The following is a 19,580-nucleotide window of genomic DNA, read 5'->3' on the forward strand; positions in this document are numbered from 1 at the left end:
AAAATCGATAACAAAATCGATAATAAAGAGATAACAAAATCGATAAAAATATCGATCATTATATCGATAAGTTCCAAAAATATCGATAGCAAAATCAATAACAATATCGATAAAAATTTCGATAACAAAATCGATAAAAAAACCAACAAAATATCGATTATATCGATAAGTCCCGAGAATCCCTAAAATCCCGAAATAGTTCCGAGATTGAGTCTCTGTGCCTTTATCTATATCCTTTTCTCTACAACTACCTTTATTTTAATCTTTCTTCCTCTATCTTCATCTATACTTTTATCGGTATCCTCATCCGCATCTTTTTCTTTATATTTATCTTTGTTTTTATTTTTATGTTTATCATATTCTTCATATACATATTCCCCTTCACCTTTGCACTTATACATATAAGTAAAGTGTTTAAAATTACCTTGGTCTTTATGTTTGCCTTTATCTTTACTCAACTTTGTTTTTGTGTTTATTTTTACCTTGGCCTTTATCCTTTTCTTTATCTATGTACGTCCTCACCTTTACTTTTATTCTTGGATTGGACTTTTTCTAAATGTTGTTTCACTTCGAAAAGTCTTCGCGTATTATGCATACATGTGTTCATATATGTATGTACATATATAATATGTATGTACATATGTATGTATAGACATACATAGATTACTAAAAATAGAAACAGATCCACATTAACTGCAATCAACATATGTACGTATGTATGTATTTACATATGTACACACGCTGCGATTAGGTTATAAATAGCGCGCCTCTGTTTATCAAAAGCCGCATTACATACGCATACATACTTTTTGTCTCCTTCCCACACTTCCAACATATGCACGTGTTTGCAAAATGATGACGAGGTGATTTTGTATGGAAAATCATTTATGCCCATATATTTGAATAAAATAAACATATATAGAAGATATCAACCAATACTTCCCATATACCAAACGAAAGGAAAACTCTTGAATTTTTGACTAAAGAAAACAAAAACAAAATCATTCGAGCGGTTTTCGAGCATTTTGGTAATGAAAAAAATTTGCAAATTTTTTCAACAATTTTTTGCCTTAAAATGCTCAATATTTGTTAAATTTATATAAAATTTTTACCCGATAATATTTCTACTGCTCCAAAGAACCTATATCCCGAAAATGAAAGTTATATATGCCAACAATAAGTTGCTAGAGCACTTTAAACGCTCAAAATTGACCCCAAAATAAGGCAATGTTTACCGTTGTTTTTACGACAGAAACCGAATTAGTTATTTACAAAAATGAATCTGTCGACAGGTTTGGAATTTTATCTTTGAAACGCCACACTTTTCTTTGAAATCGCTTTATTAGTTCTCGTGCAATAAGCGTTTTTGTGAAGCTCTAAAAATTGCAACTACAACATTTGAACATAGCCCCCATACCTTAAGGTAAGACGTATTCTACGTCAAAAATTAAGATAAAACTATAACTGCTTTCCACATCAAAAAGTCGTATGACGCCACTACATAACTCTTTGCCTTACTACTAAGATTTTTCGCTTTCACTCGAAAATTATAGTATTTATTTACCAAAAAATAAAACCAACAACACTTTACTGTTACACAATTTTCATCTACAAATTGAATGCATGTACAAAAAGGTGTTGAGACGTTAGCGTGCATTTCTTGGTTTAGTGTAAACACGTATACCGGGGGCGTATACGCAAAATTCGTTTACGCCCCGCTAACCAGTACTTACTAGTATCTGCTGCTTACCTGCGTTTATTTATATTTACTTAGTGTATTACAAATTTTGCTATGGCTGTTTACAGGTTTGTTTATTGATTTTCCAAGAATATAAATAAAACGGAAGTAGAGCGTGGGAAAAACAAATGCAAGCAGGGTAGGTGAGCAATTTGAAACAAAAAATAAGTAATTGAATTCCATAAGGATTAGAGATTAAGGTTTTTTTTGTACTTTTGATTTAAACTTATTCTGAGCTTATATATATTAAAATTATACCAAGTCTTTTAACATTATAATTTTTGCAAACCCTTCAGGGCATTTATTAAGTTACAGTACCTAACCAAGCTAAAGCCACAGAGCAATGTTCTTCGTTGGACTGCTGTTGTTTTACATAAGAATACTAACGCAGGTTTGAGCAGGATTTCGAATTCGCAAATGAATGGGGCTACGAATTCGAGTACAAATACAAATGCAGATGGCAGTTCGAATACGAATAATAACACGAGTCCAAATAGGAATAGGAATAACCATACGAATACGAATGCGAATAGCCATACGAACGTGAATTCAAATACGAATGAGAATATGAATATGAGTTCAAATAGCAACACGAATGCAAATGCGAATATGACCACAAATACGAATGCGTATATGAATAGGAAGACGAATACAAATACGAATTCGCATTCGAATGTGAATTGGAATACGAATACAAATATGAATACAAATACAAATACAAATACGAATATGAATACGAATACGAATGCAAATAGGAAGTCGAGTTAGAAGTCGAAAACGAGTACGAATGTGAATGCGAATATAAATTCAAATACAATAGCAGTACCAATACGAATGCAAATGCGAATATGAATACCAATACGTATGCGTATATGAATAGGAATACGAATACAAAAACGCATACAAATATACGCAAAATATATGCAAATACGAATACAAATGTGAATACGAATGCAAAGAGGAATTGGTGTTAGTATTTGAAAACAAGTGGAAACGAATGTGAATGCGAATACGAATACGAATACGAATACGAATACAAATGTACGTATACATATAATTAGGAATGCGAATACGGATGCAAATAGAATTACGAATAGAAATGGGAACACGAATACGTATATAAAAGCAGATTCGAATGCAAATACGAATGCGAATTAAAATTCTTTATTTTTCCATTTTCAACTTCAGCGAATTCACATTCAGCTTTTTATTTAGAACAACTAAACATTTGCTAACCACATCACTACAGCACACATCACTCCTCATAAAATATGGTATCTAAATTACTCGTATTTATTTACCTGGCCTATGTGCAAGCTTAAAAGCTTTATTACCACAGCTAAAACACAAACGGCGCAGCAGCTATGAATAGCAAATGCTTGCGAGTATGGTTAACTTATAGTATATTCTCCTTGCTGCTTTCTGATATTCTTATTATGCTTGCAACGTCATATTTTCTATTGTCTTTATGAATAAATACAACAAAATAAAAAAATAAACAAAAAAAAACTTCCAACAACTTACTCACAGTGCCACAAACTTGATTTGCATTTTGTGGTCAACAGCGGCAATGAAGTTTTTATTCACGGTGTGTGTTCGTTCGTTCGTTTGTGGTGTTGCATCAAAACCACCACTTCTTTGAATGGAAAACGTACTCGTAGCTTGGCGGCGAGGCATTGTTGTGAATTAGCAAGTGTAGTGCTGGTTGTATTGCAGTAATTGCTGCAGATATACATAAGATTTAGTGTGTGTGTTTAAGATTGCTCGTCAGCAAGCCTGCTGCAAAAAATTAAATTGGTTTCTATTTATTTATATCAATGGATATATGTATATGTACATATTATTTTACTTCACATACAAAACACTCAGCGTTTGGAATTTTGTAATGCTGGATTTCCACTAGGCATTAAATGGCAAAAATGACAAATGACAAAGTCGGGCATTAAAAAATAATCGTGTCATTACATTAAAAACATAGTCATTAAGTTCATTTCCACATGGCATTTTTTTGAATGGCATGCATTTTTTGTCAATTCAATGCCTAGTGGAAATTCGGCATAAGTTATGAATATACATTTTGTTTTATATTTTCTACCTTCAAATGGAAGAATGTGAATGAATGAATAGAAAATATTCAAATCATGATAAAAATATAGTAAGGTAGAACCGCTGAGAGGCACTTTTAAAATTCTTGACGTTTCCAAACAATTTAATTTTTAAATTTACTCACAAACTCACACACACAATTTCATTTTCAATCTCAAGCAACAACAATTTCGAGCAATTTCAATTTTTTATTTTCACTTTTATATGATTTTAAAATGTTGGCAAACTTCAAAAAAAAAATCATGGCCGACAAATTGAGAGAACGGTTATACCTTGCTGTGTTTTTATCATGATTCAAATTATTCAAACTCATTTCGGTAAAAGTTTTTTTCTACAAACAAGTTTTTCGTATGTAATAGGAGCGCAGCAATACATACATACACACATTGTATGTTTGTACATATGTGCATAGAAAAATATTTTTGGATATGCATACAAAAAATTGTCATTTATTTCAATTCAATTTATTTTCACTTTGTTTGAATATTGTGATGTCGACACAAATATCTGAACAGCTATTCACTCAAATTCAAAAAAATTTAAGCCAAAACCAGTCATTCGCTTTGTATATGAATAATTCAAAAGCCGTTTTGAATGCATTCATGCAGCCCTCTAATACATATGTATATGTATAAACAAGCCTGCCTAAAGCATTACAACTTATTTAGTTTGTTCTATTTTTAGCAAATTTCTCGCTTTAGCCGCTCGCTGCTGTAGTTTACTGGGCTGCAATTTTTCTTGGTAGACAAATTAAACTAAAGGGGCCGAAGACTGCACATGAGTTGGTCAAAGAAATAGACAACGAGTGGGATCACGTTTTTTTTTATAACTATAATTCTACACGCATGCACACATTTACATACATACATATGTGCTCTAAAACTTCCTTGCATGCATACAATTGCATTCATATACTTGTAAATTGTATCAACCGCTGGGCAAACATTTTTCCGTAAACAAATGTACATATGTATGTTATCTTATCTGCTTACACAGTTACACTCCCACTCATGTAAGTACATAAACTTATGCATATACATAAACATAAACATATGTATGTAAATGTGCAAACAATCGTTCTTGTATAAATAAGCAAACCTCTCACGTTTCCTTGTTTTTCCTTGCATCTACCCATATAACTACATACATATGTATCTCTTGCCAATCTCTGAGGGTTCAACTTGATCTACTTTAAACTAAGCTTGTAATTGGGCAGCGATACTCGAGTTTTGTGTGGTTGTGTGTTTGTGTGGCTACTAAGTCAGACATCTTGTTGTGTAATGCTGTCAAGTGTTGATGTGCTGATGCTTGTATTTACTTATTTTGCCTACATTTTACAGCTGCAGACGCCTGGAGTGTTTTAGTAAGATTTTGCATAAAGCTTAATTTAAATATGCACTTATGTATGTATATTAGGGTGTTACACTCTCCAAACATAATAACCTCAGTACAGTTTTTCCATCGGAATTATAGGCTGCGTTTCTTTATACATTCCGGATAATCCCATTTCACAGCCGGAATAAACAGAATGCTTTTGAAATATACGTTAACATATCATCAGGAACGTTCTAAAGAATAAGTAAACAAAAAAGTTTATTCCAAACGTTCAGAATGAATAAAGAAATTCAGCCATAGTCTATTATATTTTGAGACTGCCGACAAAATATTTCACAAAAACATCGGGTGGACCGATTTTAAAATGCCTTAAAAATCGAGTTTTTTTATAAATAATATTATTTAAAAAAAAAATTTGTTTTCAAAAAGAATTACCACAGATTATAGCAGAGTTCAATCTTTAAATGTCTGCAATAAAATGTTTCATAATTTAATCAACCGAATCAAAAGTATAAGATTTATGGAACAATTTTGAAATCAATACAGAACACGTAAATTTTAATATTTATCCGAAATATTTTGGCGGAAATTTTCAAATACGAGTATAATAAAATTTTACATTAGTTAAAAAAGAAAAAAAAAAAAATACCGCAGACTATAGCAGAGTTCAAGCTTTAACGTTTATGTTTAACAATTTTATCAACCGAATCAAAAGGATAAGATTTATGGCAGAATTTTCAAATCAATACAGCACACGTAAATTTTAAAATTTATCCGAAATATTTTGGCGGAAGTCTTCAAATACGAGTATAATTAAATTGTATATTCCAATAGAAAAATTTTTTTAGTGGGGCACCCTAATGTATGTATATTTATGTATCTGTTTGCTTATATTTAGAAGCTTCTAAGCAAACATGCTAAGAAATCTTACTTCCTCCGAAACTAAACTTAGTCTTACGAGGCTTTTTATGAAACGTTGAAGCTTTTAGTTTTAAGATGCATATGCATAAATGATCGTAAATATTAAGCTCTTTTTTTGCTATAATGATCAAAGCTTTAGTTTGGCTAGACGGGTGTGCAAGAAGACTTCACACTTCCACTTGGAGGGATTTTTGATCATTTTTATCTGTGCCAGGATTAGGTATATTCATATTTTTAATAGCCTTCTTACTAGAATTATTGTCGCAGGTGAAATTAAAGGGCACAACTCTTATCCCTCTCAAGCTAGTAAAAAGGCGAGATTTCAGGGGCTGGAGTCCTCTTGTCCGGAGATGCCGCTTAATTACCAACGAATTCCGGGACTTTCCTCCTTTTTTGTAGTAGAAGAAAATCAGCCTGCTCAATGCGATAGATCTCCGCTCGAAGGACACAGCAATCATCAGGCAGGCGATATAATTTCTGCTCACTTCCGCTTATTTTCATAATTTATTATCGTTCGTTTGACTCAGGTGTCAATATCGTAAATCGCATGCAGTGACTGCCTCAATACCGTGCTAGGCCTTACCTTGCTCCCTGCTCGGTTTCCAGCCATCATGTTAGCTTGAAATCAAAAGTAATACCTATGTCTTTCATCTCGAATTCAAAGTTAGTAATTGGTGAGAAGAATTGTAGGCTAAAGCCTTGAAATGCTTGATAATACAATTTGACTATTTACCCTAGCCGCTGGGCAGTTTATTTTATCAATAATATTAAAAGCTAGGATTGGTTTGACTTGTTTTGCTGTTATCAAGATTCCCTGTAGTAAGATTCCCTTCGCGATTTTTTTCTTCACAAAAGTCATATCAACCTCTTAAGCTTACATATGCTGGGCAGCCATAGAGCAGATGTTGAGCTTTTCCAGTCCCTATACATATGCTATGTAAAGATTTGTTGCAACTTACTTAATGGCCTTGCAGACCACTTGTGGCTAAAGAGGTCTTTACGCTTTATTCACATGAAGGACCTTAAAAGCATCCTGTCCTGGTGTTATTATTGTAGGTATCTATTTGCCTGCTTCTTTTGTTACAGCTCCCCGCTTCAAATAACTGCGACCATAAATCAATTATACCATCTTTGATTTTAGCAATGCTATTGGGCTTTGTACCACGATGTGCTTGTTGGGGGAAAAATGGAAATGGAAAGAGCGACTAAATCTATTTTTGTCTAACCTTGATTTTAAATTCGGAATTGTTTTCTGAGAGCTTAAAATCTAAAGCTTCCCAAAGGAACCAAATCTTTTAGCCTAATAGCTATCAAAACTTGGCTTCCTGATGACTTGCAAATGATTTTTTCTGGAATATAACAGTTATAAGCAAAAGCGTTGCTCCATAACAGTTATTAGATGAGATATATTATTTTATTTCGTGTATAAGAATTATAACCAACCGTTTATTTTTTTCGTTGCCTGATAACTGTTATGCAGGAGAAATATTTTTTCCATTGCCGATAAGAGTTGTTTACCAACGTTTTTTTTACGTTGCTGGATAAGAGTTATTTTACAAAGTTTATTATTTACGTTGTCTAATAAACGTTGTAGGATTAGGATATTGATGAATTAATAAGAAGAAGATGATGAAACAAAAGTGAGAGAGTGAAATAACTCTTATCATACAACGTAAAAATAAACATCGGGCAATAACTGTTATCGAGCAACGTAAAAAATAAACGTTGGGAAATAACTCTTATCAGCAACGGAAAAAATATTTCTCATCTAATAACTGCTATGAAACAACGTTTTCGTTAAATTTCAGAACTCAGGCAACGCTTTCAATTTGTAAATTCGAGATAACAGTTATTTTTGGTCCCTGTTTTTTTCTATTACTTGGGCCATTCATTAATACCAAAAATTATGAGAAAAGTAATTAGTCTGGTAGGATTATTATTCATTTTTGATACGCACATTACGGTGCCTCACCTAAGAACACAGTTACGGTTTTTCCTCCGGAACTAAAAAAAAATCTTTTTTTTAGATTTCACACCTAAATTTGAAAATATATCCAAAAATCTCATTATATTAATTCCGTTGATACGTTTTTTAAACATTTTTAAGCTTAAATGCTGCTATCAATTAAGGTGATTTTTTAGAAAAAAATGTTTTTAAAAACAAGTTTCATTTGTTAAAGAAATTGATTTTTGAAAGTATTTGCAATTAAGTCTAGCGCACGTACAGTGGCGGCCAAAACTGAGCGAATGGTGTTTCATTTTTAATATTTACAATATTTTTCAAGCTAAAATTTTTTTGATATTTGTTCATAAAAATTTGGTTCAGAAAAACTGTATAAATCAAACTTTCAGACTTTATACATAACTTACAAAAATTCCACTAATATTTTTAATTAATTTTGAGCTTTTTAATCAGAATTTTTAGAAATTTAGAAATTCTAGTAAAATAAGTGTAAGTTTTGACCGGGTAAAAAATCGCATTGATTTAAATTTTTTTTTTTTTTGTTGACAGTGTTTTGCACCTTTTTCCATATAAACATGAATTTCTTATGGAAGAATATGCGCAAGACCGTTTGCAAAAAAATAAAAAAGGTCAAAAAACCGTAAAAGCCGTCGGAAAAAAAATAAATATATTAAAAATCAATGCGATTTTTTAACCGCTCAAAAATCGCACTTGTTTTACTAGAATTTCACAAGCTTGAAAACAGCTCGAAATTTAGACAAAAATTTGTGGAATTTTTCTAAGTTCTGTATTAAGTTTGAAAGCGTGATTTATATAGTTTTGGTTAAAGCATAAACCATATTTTTATAGAAAAATATCAAAAACATTTTAGCTTGAAAAATATTGTAAATATTAAAAACGAAACACAATTCATCCACGTTTTACCGCCACTGTCAATCTTAATACTTTTTCAAAATATTTTTACAATGGTAAAAAGTGCCGATTTTTGGCTTTTTTTTTGTTCGGGGGTGGTGCAACGTAATATACAGTATTGGCCAATATAATAGCACCCCCATTTCAAAGTGATATTGTGTACCACTCATGTTTGTTTGTTTATTTTTAGGAATTTTCAATTAAACTGCAGTTCATTCTCTAACAAACTCATGCACACCAAACTTTAAAACTTTTTAAAAGACTACAAAAAAGAGCAACAAATCTTCACCCAAATTTCAAACGTTTTTCTCAAAAGTGATCGAATTTTTTTGTGTACACAGTTTTATAGCCCCTTCAATTTTGGTCTAATAATGTGCAAGTTTCAAGAGGCAAACAATTGCCGTTGATTTTTAGAACCGATTCTTCCACATCCAAATAAATTGCGTTTATTCGTTATATGGAAGCGAATGCGACAAAAAAAGTTTAAAAAATCAACGGTAATATTTTGCCACTTTAAAGTTGCATATTCTTAGACTAAAATTGCATGTGCTATAAAACTGTATACTCGAATAATTTTAGCACTTCTGAGAAAAAAGTTTGAAATTTAGGTGAAAATTTGCTGAATTTTTTGAAGTCTTTTAATTAGTTTTGGTAGTGTATACGCTGTGGTTTAATTGAAAATTCCTAAAAATAAATAATTAAGCATAAATAGCAGACAATATCACTATATATATGTCCAATACTGTATATATGTATGTACATATGGAGCGTATTTTCGAAGATTTTAAATATCTATGTATATAAAGAAGTAAATGGAAAATTTCTGATTTTTGCTTTTGGATGCTAAGACATCCCATCAGATGAAGTCCAGAGTTGAACTGGCAACTCATCAAGGGCACTTCCATTCAATATCGGTATCTATTTACATAAACAATATACAATACATACATACATTGACTTTCGTCAACATTATTATACCTCTTTTCTTTGTAGCGAATAACTTAAGATAAGACCAGACTTATCTCCAACGCTCTTATTGCACATTTGATTGAAATAAGATAGCTTTTTTCCATTAACGTTGAAGCATAAACCAACAGCTCCCTCTGTGAACGGCTAACCACTAGCCATTTTGGGTATGTAACTTTAGAAAAAGTGCGCCAAGATTCAAACGTGAATAGCTTAGCAGCACAAAACCGAATTTAAGTATTTCAATGCTGTGCTAATGAATAATTTAACGTCCTTGGAATAAAAATGAAGCAAATTTAAACTCCATTCAGCTGAAAGGATAAAAGGATAAACTTTAATAGCAGAAATGTCATAAATGCAATGTCAAAGATAAGAAATACTTACAACGCCTTGAGGGGAAATAACTTGCTTGAAAGCTATGAAAATTTTGTAGAAAATTACGTTTTATAAGTGCTTTTGTGGAGAAATACATTTCGATTTTTTTCGATAAGCAGTTGTATTGCATACGAAAAAGAGGGTAAAAATTTTGTGGATGTTGAAGCGTTAACTGAATTTAAGTGTGTACATAAGTACATATGTATATACTTAACCACAATATAGTACCAAGGTTAAGAACTTGGATGCTTTTTCAAGTGAATCGGAATGTATTAGATGTTTTCTGACGCCTTCAAAAATACTTTAATAGACGAATTTCCATTTTCACCATGACTGACTCTGTCCAATTGAAATTCAAACCACAGAACTAGTTCCATTGTATACTTTTGGTGCAAACACGGCTAAGAGGACTTTCTTCTTTTCGACTAGTCTTGATATGAAGAAATGTTTCATAAAATTATTCGTCAGCCTTCTCCTGGACTGCTTCGACCTTTTAAGGGCGACAAAATAATTAGAAAGGTGTAGAGATATCGTAACCGACTTTCAGGACAGGTCCTTCATAGAGAGGTATATTTTATAACTTATTAAACTTTTAGTAATAAATATGTATATACACTTAGGTCTCTTTTTGTGCGGATTTTATATGGGGATTTGAATTTATGCGGTTTTTCAAACCATTATTTCGCAGTCGCGATTTTGCTTTTTTGAGAGTTTTTATTACTTTTTTTCAGTGTGTAAAAGACAATGCTTCTGATAAATAATTTGTCTTTGTATTCTTACTTAATAATAATAATAATAATAGATTGGCGCTTACACATATGTTAGTGTTTGGCCGAGCTTCTCCTCCAATTTGTTGTGTGCGCCATGATGTTGTCACACAATGGGGGGGACGTACAGTTTTACGCCGACTCCGAACGGCAATTGTATTTTTACGAGAACCTGTTTTTCATGGCAGAAATACACTCGGAGGTTTGCCATTGCCTGCCGAGGGGCGACCGCTGTTATGAAAAAACTTTTTTTTTTCTAATTTTTTTTTATGTATTTTTTACATAATTCATGTATTTATTGTGGTATTTTTTTTTTTGGTTCAAATACAGATAAAATTTTATTTATTTCACTAATGCTCGGTTTTACATGGAATAATAAGTGTTGAAGTGAAGAAATAAATAGAGTTTTTTCTCAATAATGCCTCAATGGATTTTTTATGCGGGTTTTTAGAATTTTTTACATGGAGTATCTGAATTTATGCGGTTTTTGAAAATGCTGGAAACGTCAACCGGTTTCAAAAATTCTTTATGCATCGGAAAGTAGTGCCTCATACTAATCTGGTTTCGATCTGATCCTAGAGTCATGAAAAAATTAACTGTAATCCTAAATTTTTATATGAGATTTGAGTCGGTTATGTTTACTGCTTAAAAATTACTTGTTTTCCAAAAATTTTCTATTCTTTATTTAAGAACAAAAAAAAACAGAAACTTCCGATTATTTTATTAGGGTTGTAAAATTTCACATTGAGAAACATCAAGGCACGCAAATAAACAACTAATTTCGCTTCTTCTTTGGATACAAATTTTACACAACTTTTACTTTCCCTTATTTTCCATACTCTGGCGGTGCAGCAGCATCCATCAGCGATATACACCGCCATAAACATATTTATAATGGCTTAATCAAACAAATGTCATATATTCAACGATTTTCTTTTTCATACCCACACATTTCTATCCACAAAGCTATCAAAGCGGCTACTTTCAATGCTTTCTTGGCCTTCCAATGGCTTTGCCACATTCGCTTAAACCTCTTCTGGCACCTCCTCCCCCTTCACTCATCCACATTCAATGCTAGTATACATTGTGTATACATTATATGTATGTAACTACTCATTGTCGTCCGCACGTTTGCTGCTTTATACCCTTGTAACCGCATATGTCCTTTAAACGCCTCTTAGTAAGCGGAGAACAGTCAGCATCCAAGCAGCCAGCAGGCAGCTGCATTTGTTTTACTGCATATTTTCATATACTTATGTATGTATGGACGTGTGTGTGTGTGTGTTGCGTTGTGTTTATGCGCGCAAAGTGGTGCTTGTTTTCAAAAGCTGTTATTCTACACCCCAACACGCGCACACATTCATTCATACATATGTATGTACATATGTACGTACATATCTATGAACAAATGTGCGGTGGGAGCACTCATACGCCCCGTCTACCGCAATTCGTAAGCCATTCAACAATTTTCTCACGCTTGTTTTTTTTTATTTTTTTCTCTTTTTCTGTTGAACTCTTGTGCTTTTATACTTTTTAACTTTTCCGTTTTTTTTATTTTGTATTTGTTGTTTACATATTTAGCGGGGGTGCCGAGCATTATTTTCCCATTACGAAATCTGTGAAATTTTTTAAATTTATTTTGGGCACTCTTTTTTCAGTTAACCGCTATGCTGATTCTTTCCATTTGTATATGTTTGTATTTTCACACACGACATTCATTTGTTTTGGGGTTTTTTTTTGGTTGCACTTTGCTTGGGTCGCCACTGATTGTTGTAAATTTTTGTTGGTTTTTTTTTTTTTTTTTTTTTTTTTGTTTTTTCTTAATTTTTTTTAATTTTTTTTTTTTTTTTTTTTTTTTTTGTTGCTTTGCTTTGTCCTTAATGTCTTGCAAATTTTTCTTTTTATTACCAGTTTTTGTCACCATTTTACATTTTGCTACTGCGTATTATGTCGTCCCTTTACGAGTATTTTTCCCCATTTGGCTTGTTTTTATAACAAATGCTTACTTTGATCGCTATGGTAAGTGGTTTTTTTTTAATTTTATGCTTGCCTTTAATGGATTCTTACTTCAGAACCTTTTAAACTGGTTTTATGTTTTCTCTTTTTTAATTTGGGATTTCTTGTGCATTCAGATTTACGTTAGGAAAATCCACTGATACGCTTCCCGATAAAAATTAAGTAAAAAAGAATATGGAAAAATATATTATGCCTAAAAAAGTATTTTCTAAGTTCTATAGCACTCGCTACTACATCCTCACTTAATATATATAAAAGTGATTACGATTTTCTAGTTTTTTTTTCAGGGGTAACCACTCAGAAAGCATTTATCGCCCACAACTGACTTTAAATAACCGCCAATTTGTTTTTATAATTGTCATCAGTTTAGCAATTTTAGTCTATCGATTTCATAAGTAATTAGAAACTACAAATAGACCTTAGCGGTTGTTGGTTTTCTTATTTTTATAAACGTCATCGGGTTGACATAGTTTTCGTGTATTTAAATACAAATTGATTACTTCGTATGATTATGTCTATCTGTCGTAGTCGCCTGTGCCACCTTCGCTCGGTTAAATCTGATGTGGTAAATAAAAATATGCATCCCAGCTACAGCATAGTAATAAAATATCAATAAATAAAATATGTAAAGTTCACTATGAAAGTTCAATCACTTAGCAAACTTTGTGGCTTTACAACAAATAAAACATTCATGAACCTTGTTGTTGTGCAGGTGCTATTTTATTTAGTGGATTAAAAGTTGGTTCGTAACTCAATTTTGTGAATATAAGTTTACAATTAAATTGCAATTTTCGTGTGGTTTTACATACCGACTTACAAATATATTAGCCCAAAATATACCTCTGCCTTAAAATATGAGATGTGCACATGTAAAAGTGTGTGTATGCAAGTTTATTAATTTAGTGGTTTTAAGTGAGATTAAACTGAGATTTCAAGTTGTTAACTACAAATTTTTAAATTCACTGTTTGCGTAAAATATGAGTTGGCTTAGCTGAAACGATTAAGGTTATGCAATAGCTTCAGTAAGGTAAATAAACAAAATTTTAGGATTACTGGATAATTAAGCCTTCTTGTACTGTGTTTCGTTCCACTAGGGGCTCAAATTCGTTACTTTTTATTCTTTTATGCATGACTTATTATCACAAAAAGATATGACTTTCAGTGCAATCGCTGCAAATGACTGAAGGCGTCAACGTCCACTTGATATGTGCCATGAAGTCTCCTCTTAGCGATGAAGCCATCACCTCCCACCCCCCCCCCCCCCCCTCCAAAACTTTCCGAAGTTTTTGAACAATTTCCGACCCATCCTCTTCGAGGCGAAACGGGGAAGTGGAGTTGTCCTTTACACCTATGACATTAAGATGTCAAGTCATCTGCAGTCGCGTCTGCTCACTGAGAGCAAAAAAAACTAGATAGACCTTCTGAGATTAAAGGCATCATGAGTTTTGCCCGCTTCGATGTTCCGGACCGAAGAATACCTGGTCTGACCCGATTCTGGCCAAATGGTCAGATGTCTCATTACCACGTACTCCCAAGTAACCTGACACCCAGAGTAAAGCAAGTTCGTTATGTTTACCAATATAATTTGGTTGAGACTTGCACTGCCGAAATAGTTTTGAAGTAGCTAGAGACCTGGCCAATGCTTTAAGTGCTGATTGATCGTCATTGCAGACTCGTAAGCTACTTGCCCTTCACCTATATTCCATTACGTAGTACATGGCCTTGCAAATATCTAAGCCTGGAAAACGGAACCATACTCCCCAAGAGAAAAGTGAACATTATCGCAATAACTGTGATCCTGACCCAAAGTCAGTTTTGAAGCCATCAGTGAAAATGCGACAATGTATGAGTCTGGGCTCATTGTTGGATTAAAACCAGCAGCGCTTGATGTTGTAGAGAAAGCTTCCGTGCAGCAAACGCCAATAATTCTTCGAACTTTAGCAAGCGGATTTCCCACGCTTTTGATTGAGAGTCTGCTCCACCATACCACTGACGCATAGCTGATTATGGGTCAGTCCATAGAGCTATAAATACAGAGGATTCACTTTGGTGTCAGACCCCACCTTTTGCCAAAGACCGGTTTACTTTGCCAAAATGCTGCCAATGCTTTGAAGGTTTTCATGGTAATTTCGTATCCACGATTACTCTTAGATACTTTCCCTTCGGGAAAAGCCTGAATTGTGACTACTTTAAGTGTGAGGTGAATGAGACCATCCGACCTCCTCCTATTAGTGAAGAGCACAGCACTAGTTTTGCTTGGGTCAGCGGTGAGCCCAAACTCAAGTAAAAAAAAATAAGAGTGTAGGAGTTGCTAAATACTAAATTTAAAAAAAGTAGTTATTCAAAAGTTGCTACTTAGATACCAAAATAAAAACCATGATAGTATTTACCAGATGCTACACTCCTCTTCACTTCACCTTATCTGTCACCTTAACCCACCTGAACTTACCTCAAATCGTCTCACCTAATTTCACCGCAACATACCTCACCTCAACGCACCTTAACTCACCTCAGCTCACCTTAACTCAACTCAACTCACCTCACCTCAACTCTTCCTTAGAGCACCCTAACACAATTCACCTTAACTCAACTCAACTCACCTCACCTCAATTCCCCTCAACTCACCTTAGCTTAACTCAACTCACCTTAGTTCACCTCACTTCAACTCACTCCACTCATCGAAATTGTTCGGAAAATCCCGAAACAGTCCCGAGATCGCGAATTAGTCTCGAAATAGCCCCGAAAATATCATTATAGTCCCAAAATCCCGGAGCGGTCCCGAGAATACTGAATTAAACCCCAAAATCGAGATGTGGCCCCAAAGACTGAAATAAATCACGAACTTCCTTATTTTTATATACTGAATAAATTCTATGATATAGACATACCAAACCCAGCCACGCCCAAATTTATACATGAACTACAAAATAACATCAAGGCGAATTTGTATGCACTCATATTGATATCACCAATTCCCACCATCACTATCTCAGCAATATTGCGAAGCCACTGAACGTCGATGCATTAAAACCAATAAATTACTACAATTTCCTGTGTTTAGTCAATTAATCACATTGTAACAGTTTAATAGCCACAATACAGCTTGACAGGCGACAATAACAGAATTGAGATGCTAACCATAAGGCAGACAATCAATAAATTAATCAATTAAGCATTGGTAACTAGAGAAATATTGAATTCGCAATAACGAGGAATATGAAAATGTAAAAGGGTATCCATTTGGAACACTGGCGGCAGAACAAATAGCTATGGCTATTTAATAAACACAGCGCACATGCAGCGCTTGTTTGAAAGCACTTATATGCAACTTTAAACTACTTTTCATAATTTGCAGCGTCGCTTTCTACTCACTTTTCTACCTTCAATTCGTACCCTTAATTTGAATACTCACTTTGACCACTCATTTTGAACTAAATACATAATTTTTACTATATATTTAACAAAAATTTTCCGGGTAAGTAATTCCCTCACGCAGCTCAACAGCAGTAACCTACTTAATTATGTTGCATGAACGTGAGTGCCATGATGCGGCCGCCGCCATGAGCCAAATAATCTCATCATGTTCAAACTGAAAATTTAATGCAACTGGCCTCCTTCCATTACCTACTTTGCCACATATGTACGCTCACTCCGTGGCATACGATGGCGACGCTATGGGCATAAACATAACTCATTTACACATTTACATATATTTATTGATAAACATGTTCACGGCAGTGTACGGTCAGCTTGCTGACCTGACAGCTCAACGCTCAGCTAAATATATGTATGTATGTATATAACGTGTTGTGTAACTCATCTTTAGTTCATCTTTCGAGCTGTCAAACTGTCGCATGCAGGCAACCATAGGATGTTGTAAATATATATTTGTATGTATGTGTATGTATGTATGCAGTTCAATCATTTGTTGACCGACCAGCTGGTCAGTAGGTCAGTCAGTCAGTCAATTGTTCTGACGTTGTTTAATTTGGACAACTACCGGTACTTACATCAATTTTGTTTCCATTATTTATCGATATACATTGTTATCGATTTCTTTTTTAACGGATATGATCTTCAAAATAACTCTAAGCTAACTATGGATTTACCTATCACTAGTAATATCGATATGCTTAGATATTTATCGATTTGCTTTTAGGTCACTTTGTTGATACAAATATTTACCCATTACGTTATTTCTGAATTAACCGAAAAAGTAACTATCGATACAGTTATTGATAACAGTACTAATATCAATATACTCGAATTCAGGGTTTTAGACTTAGGCGATTATTGCTTATGACCACAGATTTATCGATATACATTGTTATCGATTTCTTTTTCAACGGATATGATCTTCAAAATAACTGTAAGCTAACTATCAATATACCTATCACTAGTAATATAGATATTATTAGATATTTATCGGGTTCCTTTTAGGTCACTTTGTTGATACAAATATTTACCGATTACGTTATTTCTAAATTAACCGTAAAGTAACTATCGATAAAGTTATTGATAACAGTACTAATATCAATATACATAAATACAAATTATCGATATCAGATATCATATATCAGGCACGCAAAATAATCGTTGAAGGATTTTTTATTTAAAATCGGTATTTATATTTTTAAGATCATTTTTAATCGTCGTTTTTTATGATTTTTAAATTGTCGATTTAAAATAATCGTTATTTTATGATTTTTATTATTTTATCGTTTTCAAAAGCTATTTTGTGATTTCTATTTCTTCGATTAAAAATAATCGCAACCAATACACGTACATAAAAGTTATCCATAACAAAGGTAATATATCAGGCACGGAAGGATTTTTTATTTAAAATCGTTCCGAAATCATTAGTTTTTATTTATATTTTTACGACTATTTTTACATAATATATAGTTATTGCTAGTAAATGTAAAAATTTTGTCGAATTTTTGCGATTTAAAAAAAATATAATTTTCTCATTAATTTCGTATGTTCTACGTACAAAATTAAGTGGGTGACCACGATGTTCATATTTTTAAGGACCACCCTAATGTACATACATACTCACCGATGAAGATTTCGACATATTTAATAATACGAATATAAATATCGCTGCCTTAATTTATCGGTATCTCTTTTCCCAGACTAGAATATTAGCACCCAACTAGCCTATTGGTCCGGAACCCTTTTGTGGGCTCAAGACCATAAATAACTGGTTCAACAAGCACTGGATGGTATGTCCAGGGAGGAGACAAGACGAATAATTTATCTGTCCTTCAAAGAAACGACTCAATTTATGCGAGAGGATCTCAAAACTCATACTGAGTACTACACGGCACACTGCTCCCTTTGCGATTAGCTCAGTAAAATTAATCTCTTAGCAACAAATGGCTGTCGCTTTTTTGAGCTGGACGAAGAAATGCCAGAACACATTCTCTGTCAAAGTGTGGCTCTCGCTGGACGCAGACTAACTCACTTGGGTGCTGCTCCACTTAATTTATACGGAATTTGAAACAAAATGCCTTTGGAAGTGCTAGGCTAAATTAAAAGCTTTCCTATATATGGCGGAGGGCCACGTACAATAGATCACTTTGGAGGTCATGGTGCGCATGGCCCATAATAATACTTAATAATAATAATCTATGTTCTAACTTTTTTTGGTATCACGTAGAATACTCTCTTAACCCAATGTCTATTCTAACTACATTTAACTTAGTTTCTGCCCAATTAACTACATACTCAGCTCGAATTCAACTCATATCTCCCAGGACGCCACTAGCTAATATTCCAGCAAGCATTCGCTGCTCTTTGTTATGCTTATTCATTTAACATGCTTTTTTCGACTTCTTCCTCTCTCTCTCTCCCTCGCCCCTACCCTTGTATTCTATGTTGTTTTCCCAACTACCAACTACAGCTGCTACAATTTGGCTTTTTTGCACTATGCTAGTTGGTAGTACAGAGTTCGGCTGCTATAAATAAAAGTTTTGATATTTCATATTTTACCCTCAATTTGATGCTGCTTGGTTGTCTGGCTGACTGCCTGACTGGGCAGACTAGGCGGCCGGCTGACTCGCTGCAACTCATGCCGCGGCTAATACATATATTCGCAAGCTACCCTTTGCTGCCTGCATTGCTTTCATAATTTTCCTCATCATTTGTAAAGTTCAAGCTTTCATTTTCGCTTGACGCGCGCCCAATTGGCGCGTTCTCTCCCTGCTCGACACACATAATTTAATTTTGTCAAACAAGAAAGAAGTTTTCATATTTTCATGTTGTACTCGTATTTTTGCCAACGTTTTTGTTTTTATTGTTATTCATGTTGCTGGATGAGTCGCTTTTCGGTAGTTATTGCTTGTGTTGTATAGTTGTATGTTTTTTTTCATTACATAATTATGCAAGCTGCGCCCCCCCCCCCCCTCTTTTTTGTTCGTGGTATGTTTTGATGCTTGCACTCATCATGTTACCAAAAATAATTATCAAAAACTTTTTC

At 33.5% G+C, this 19,580-nt stretch overlaps 2 protein-coding genes across 2 annotated transcripts in view; both read left to right on the forward strand.

Annotated features, from left to right (window-relative positions):
• Positions 1 to 19,580, forward strand: part of LOC118738909 — a 114,980-nt gene that overhangs the window by 12,227 nt on the left and 83,173 nt on the right. The window lies entirely within an intron of this gene.
• On the forward strand, positions 2,156 to 2,506 carry LOC118740091 (GATA zinc finger domain-containing protein 15-like). Its single transcript, XM_036471585.1, has one exon. The coding sequence runs from the start codon at positions 2,156 to 2,158 to the stop codon at positions 2,504 to 2,506; it is 351 nt and encodes a 116-aa protein (XP_036327478.1).

The sequence above is a fragment of the Rhagoletis pomonella genome, unplaced genomic scaffold (genome assembly GCF_013731165.1).
Source record: "Rhagoletis pomonella isolate Grant_MI unplaced genomic scaffold, Rhpom_1.0 Rhpom_scaffold_00005, whole genome shotgun sequence".
Taxonomy (NCBI): Eukaryota; Metazoa; Arthropoda; class Insecta; order Diptera; family Tephritidae; genus Rhagoletis; species Rhagoletis pomonella.

What these genes read in the sequence shown, in the direction of transcription:
- LOC118740091 (XM_036471585.1), top strand. Translation starts at nt 2,156, where the DNA reads ATGAATGGGGCTACGAATTCGAGTACAAATACAAATGCAGATGGCAGT.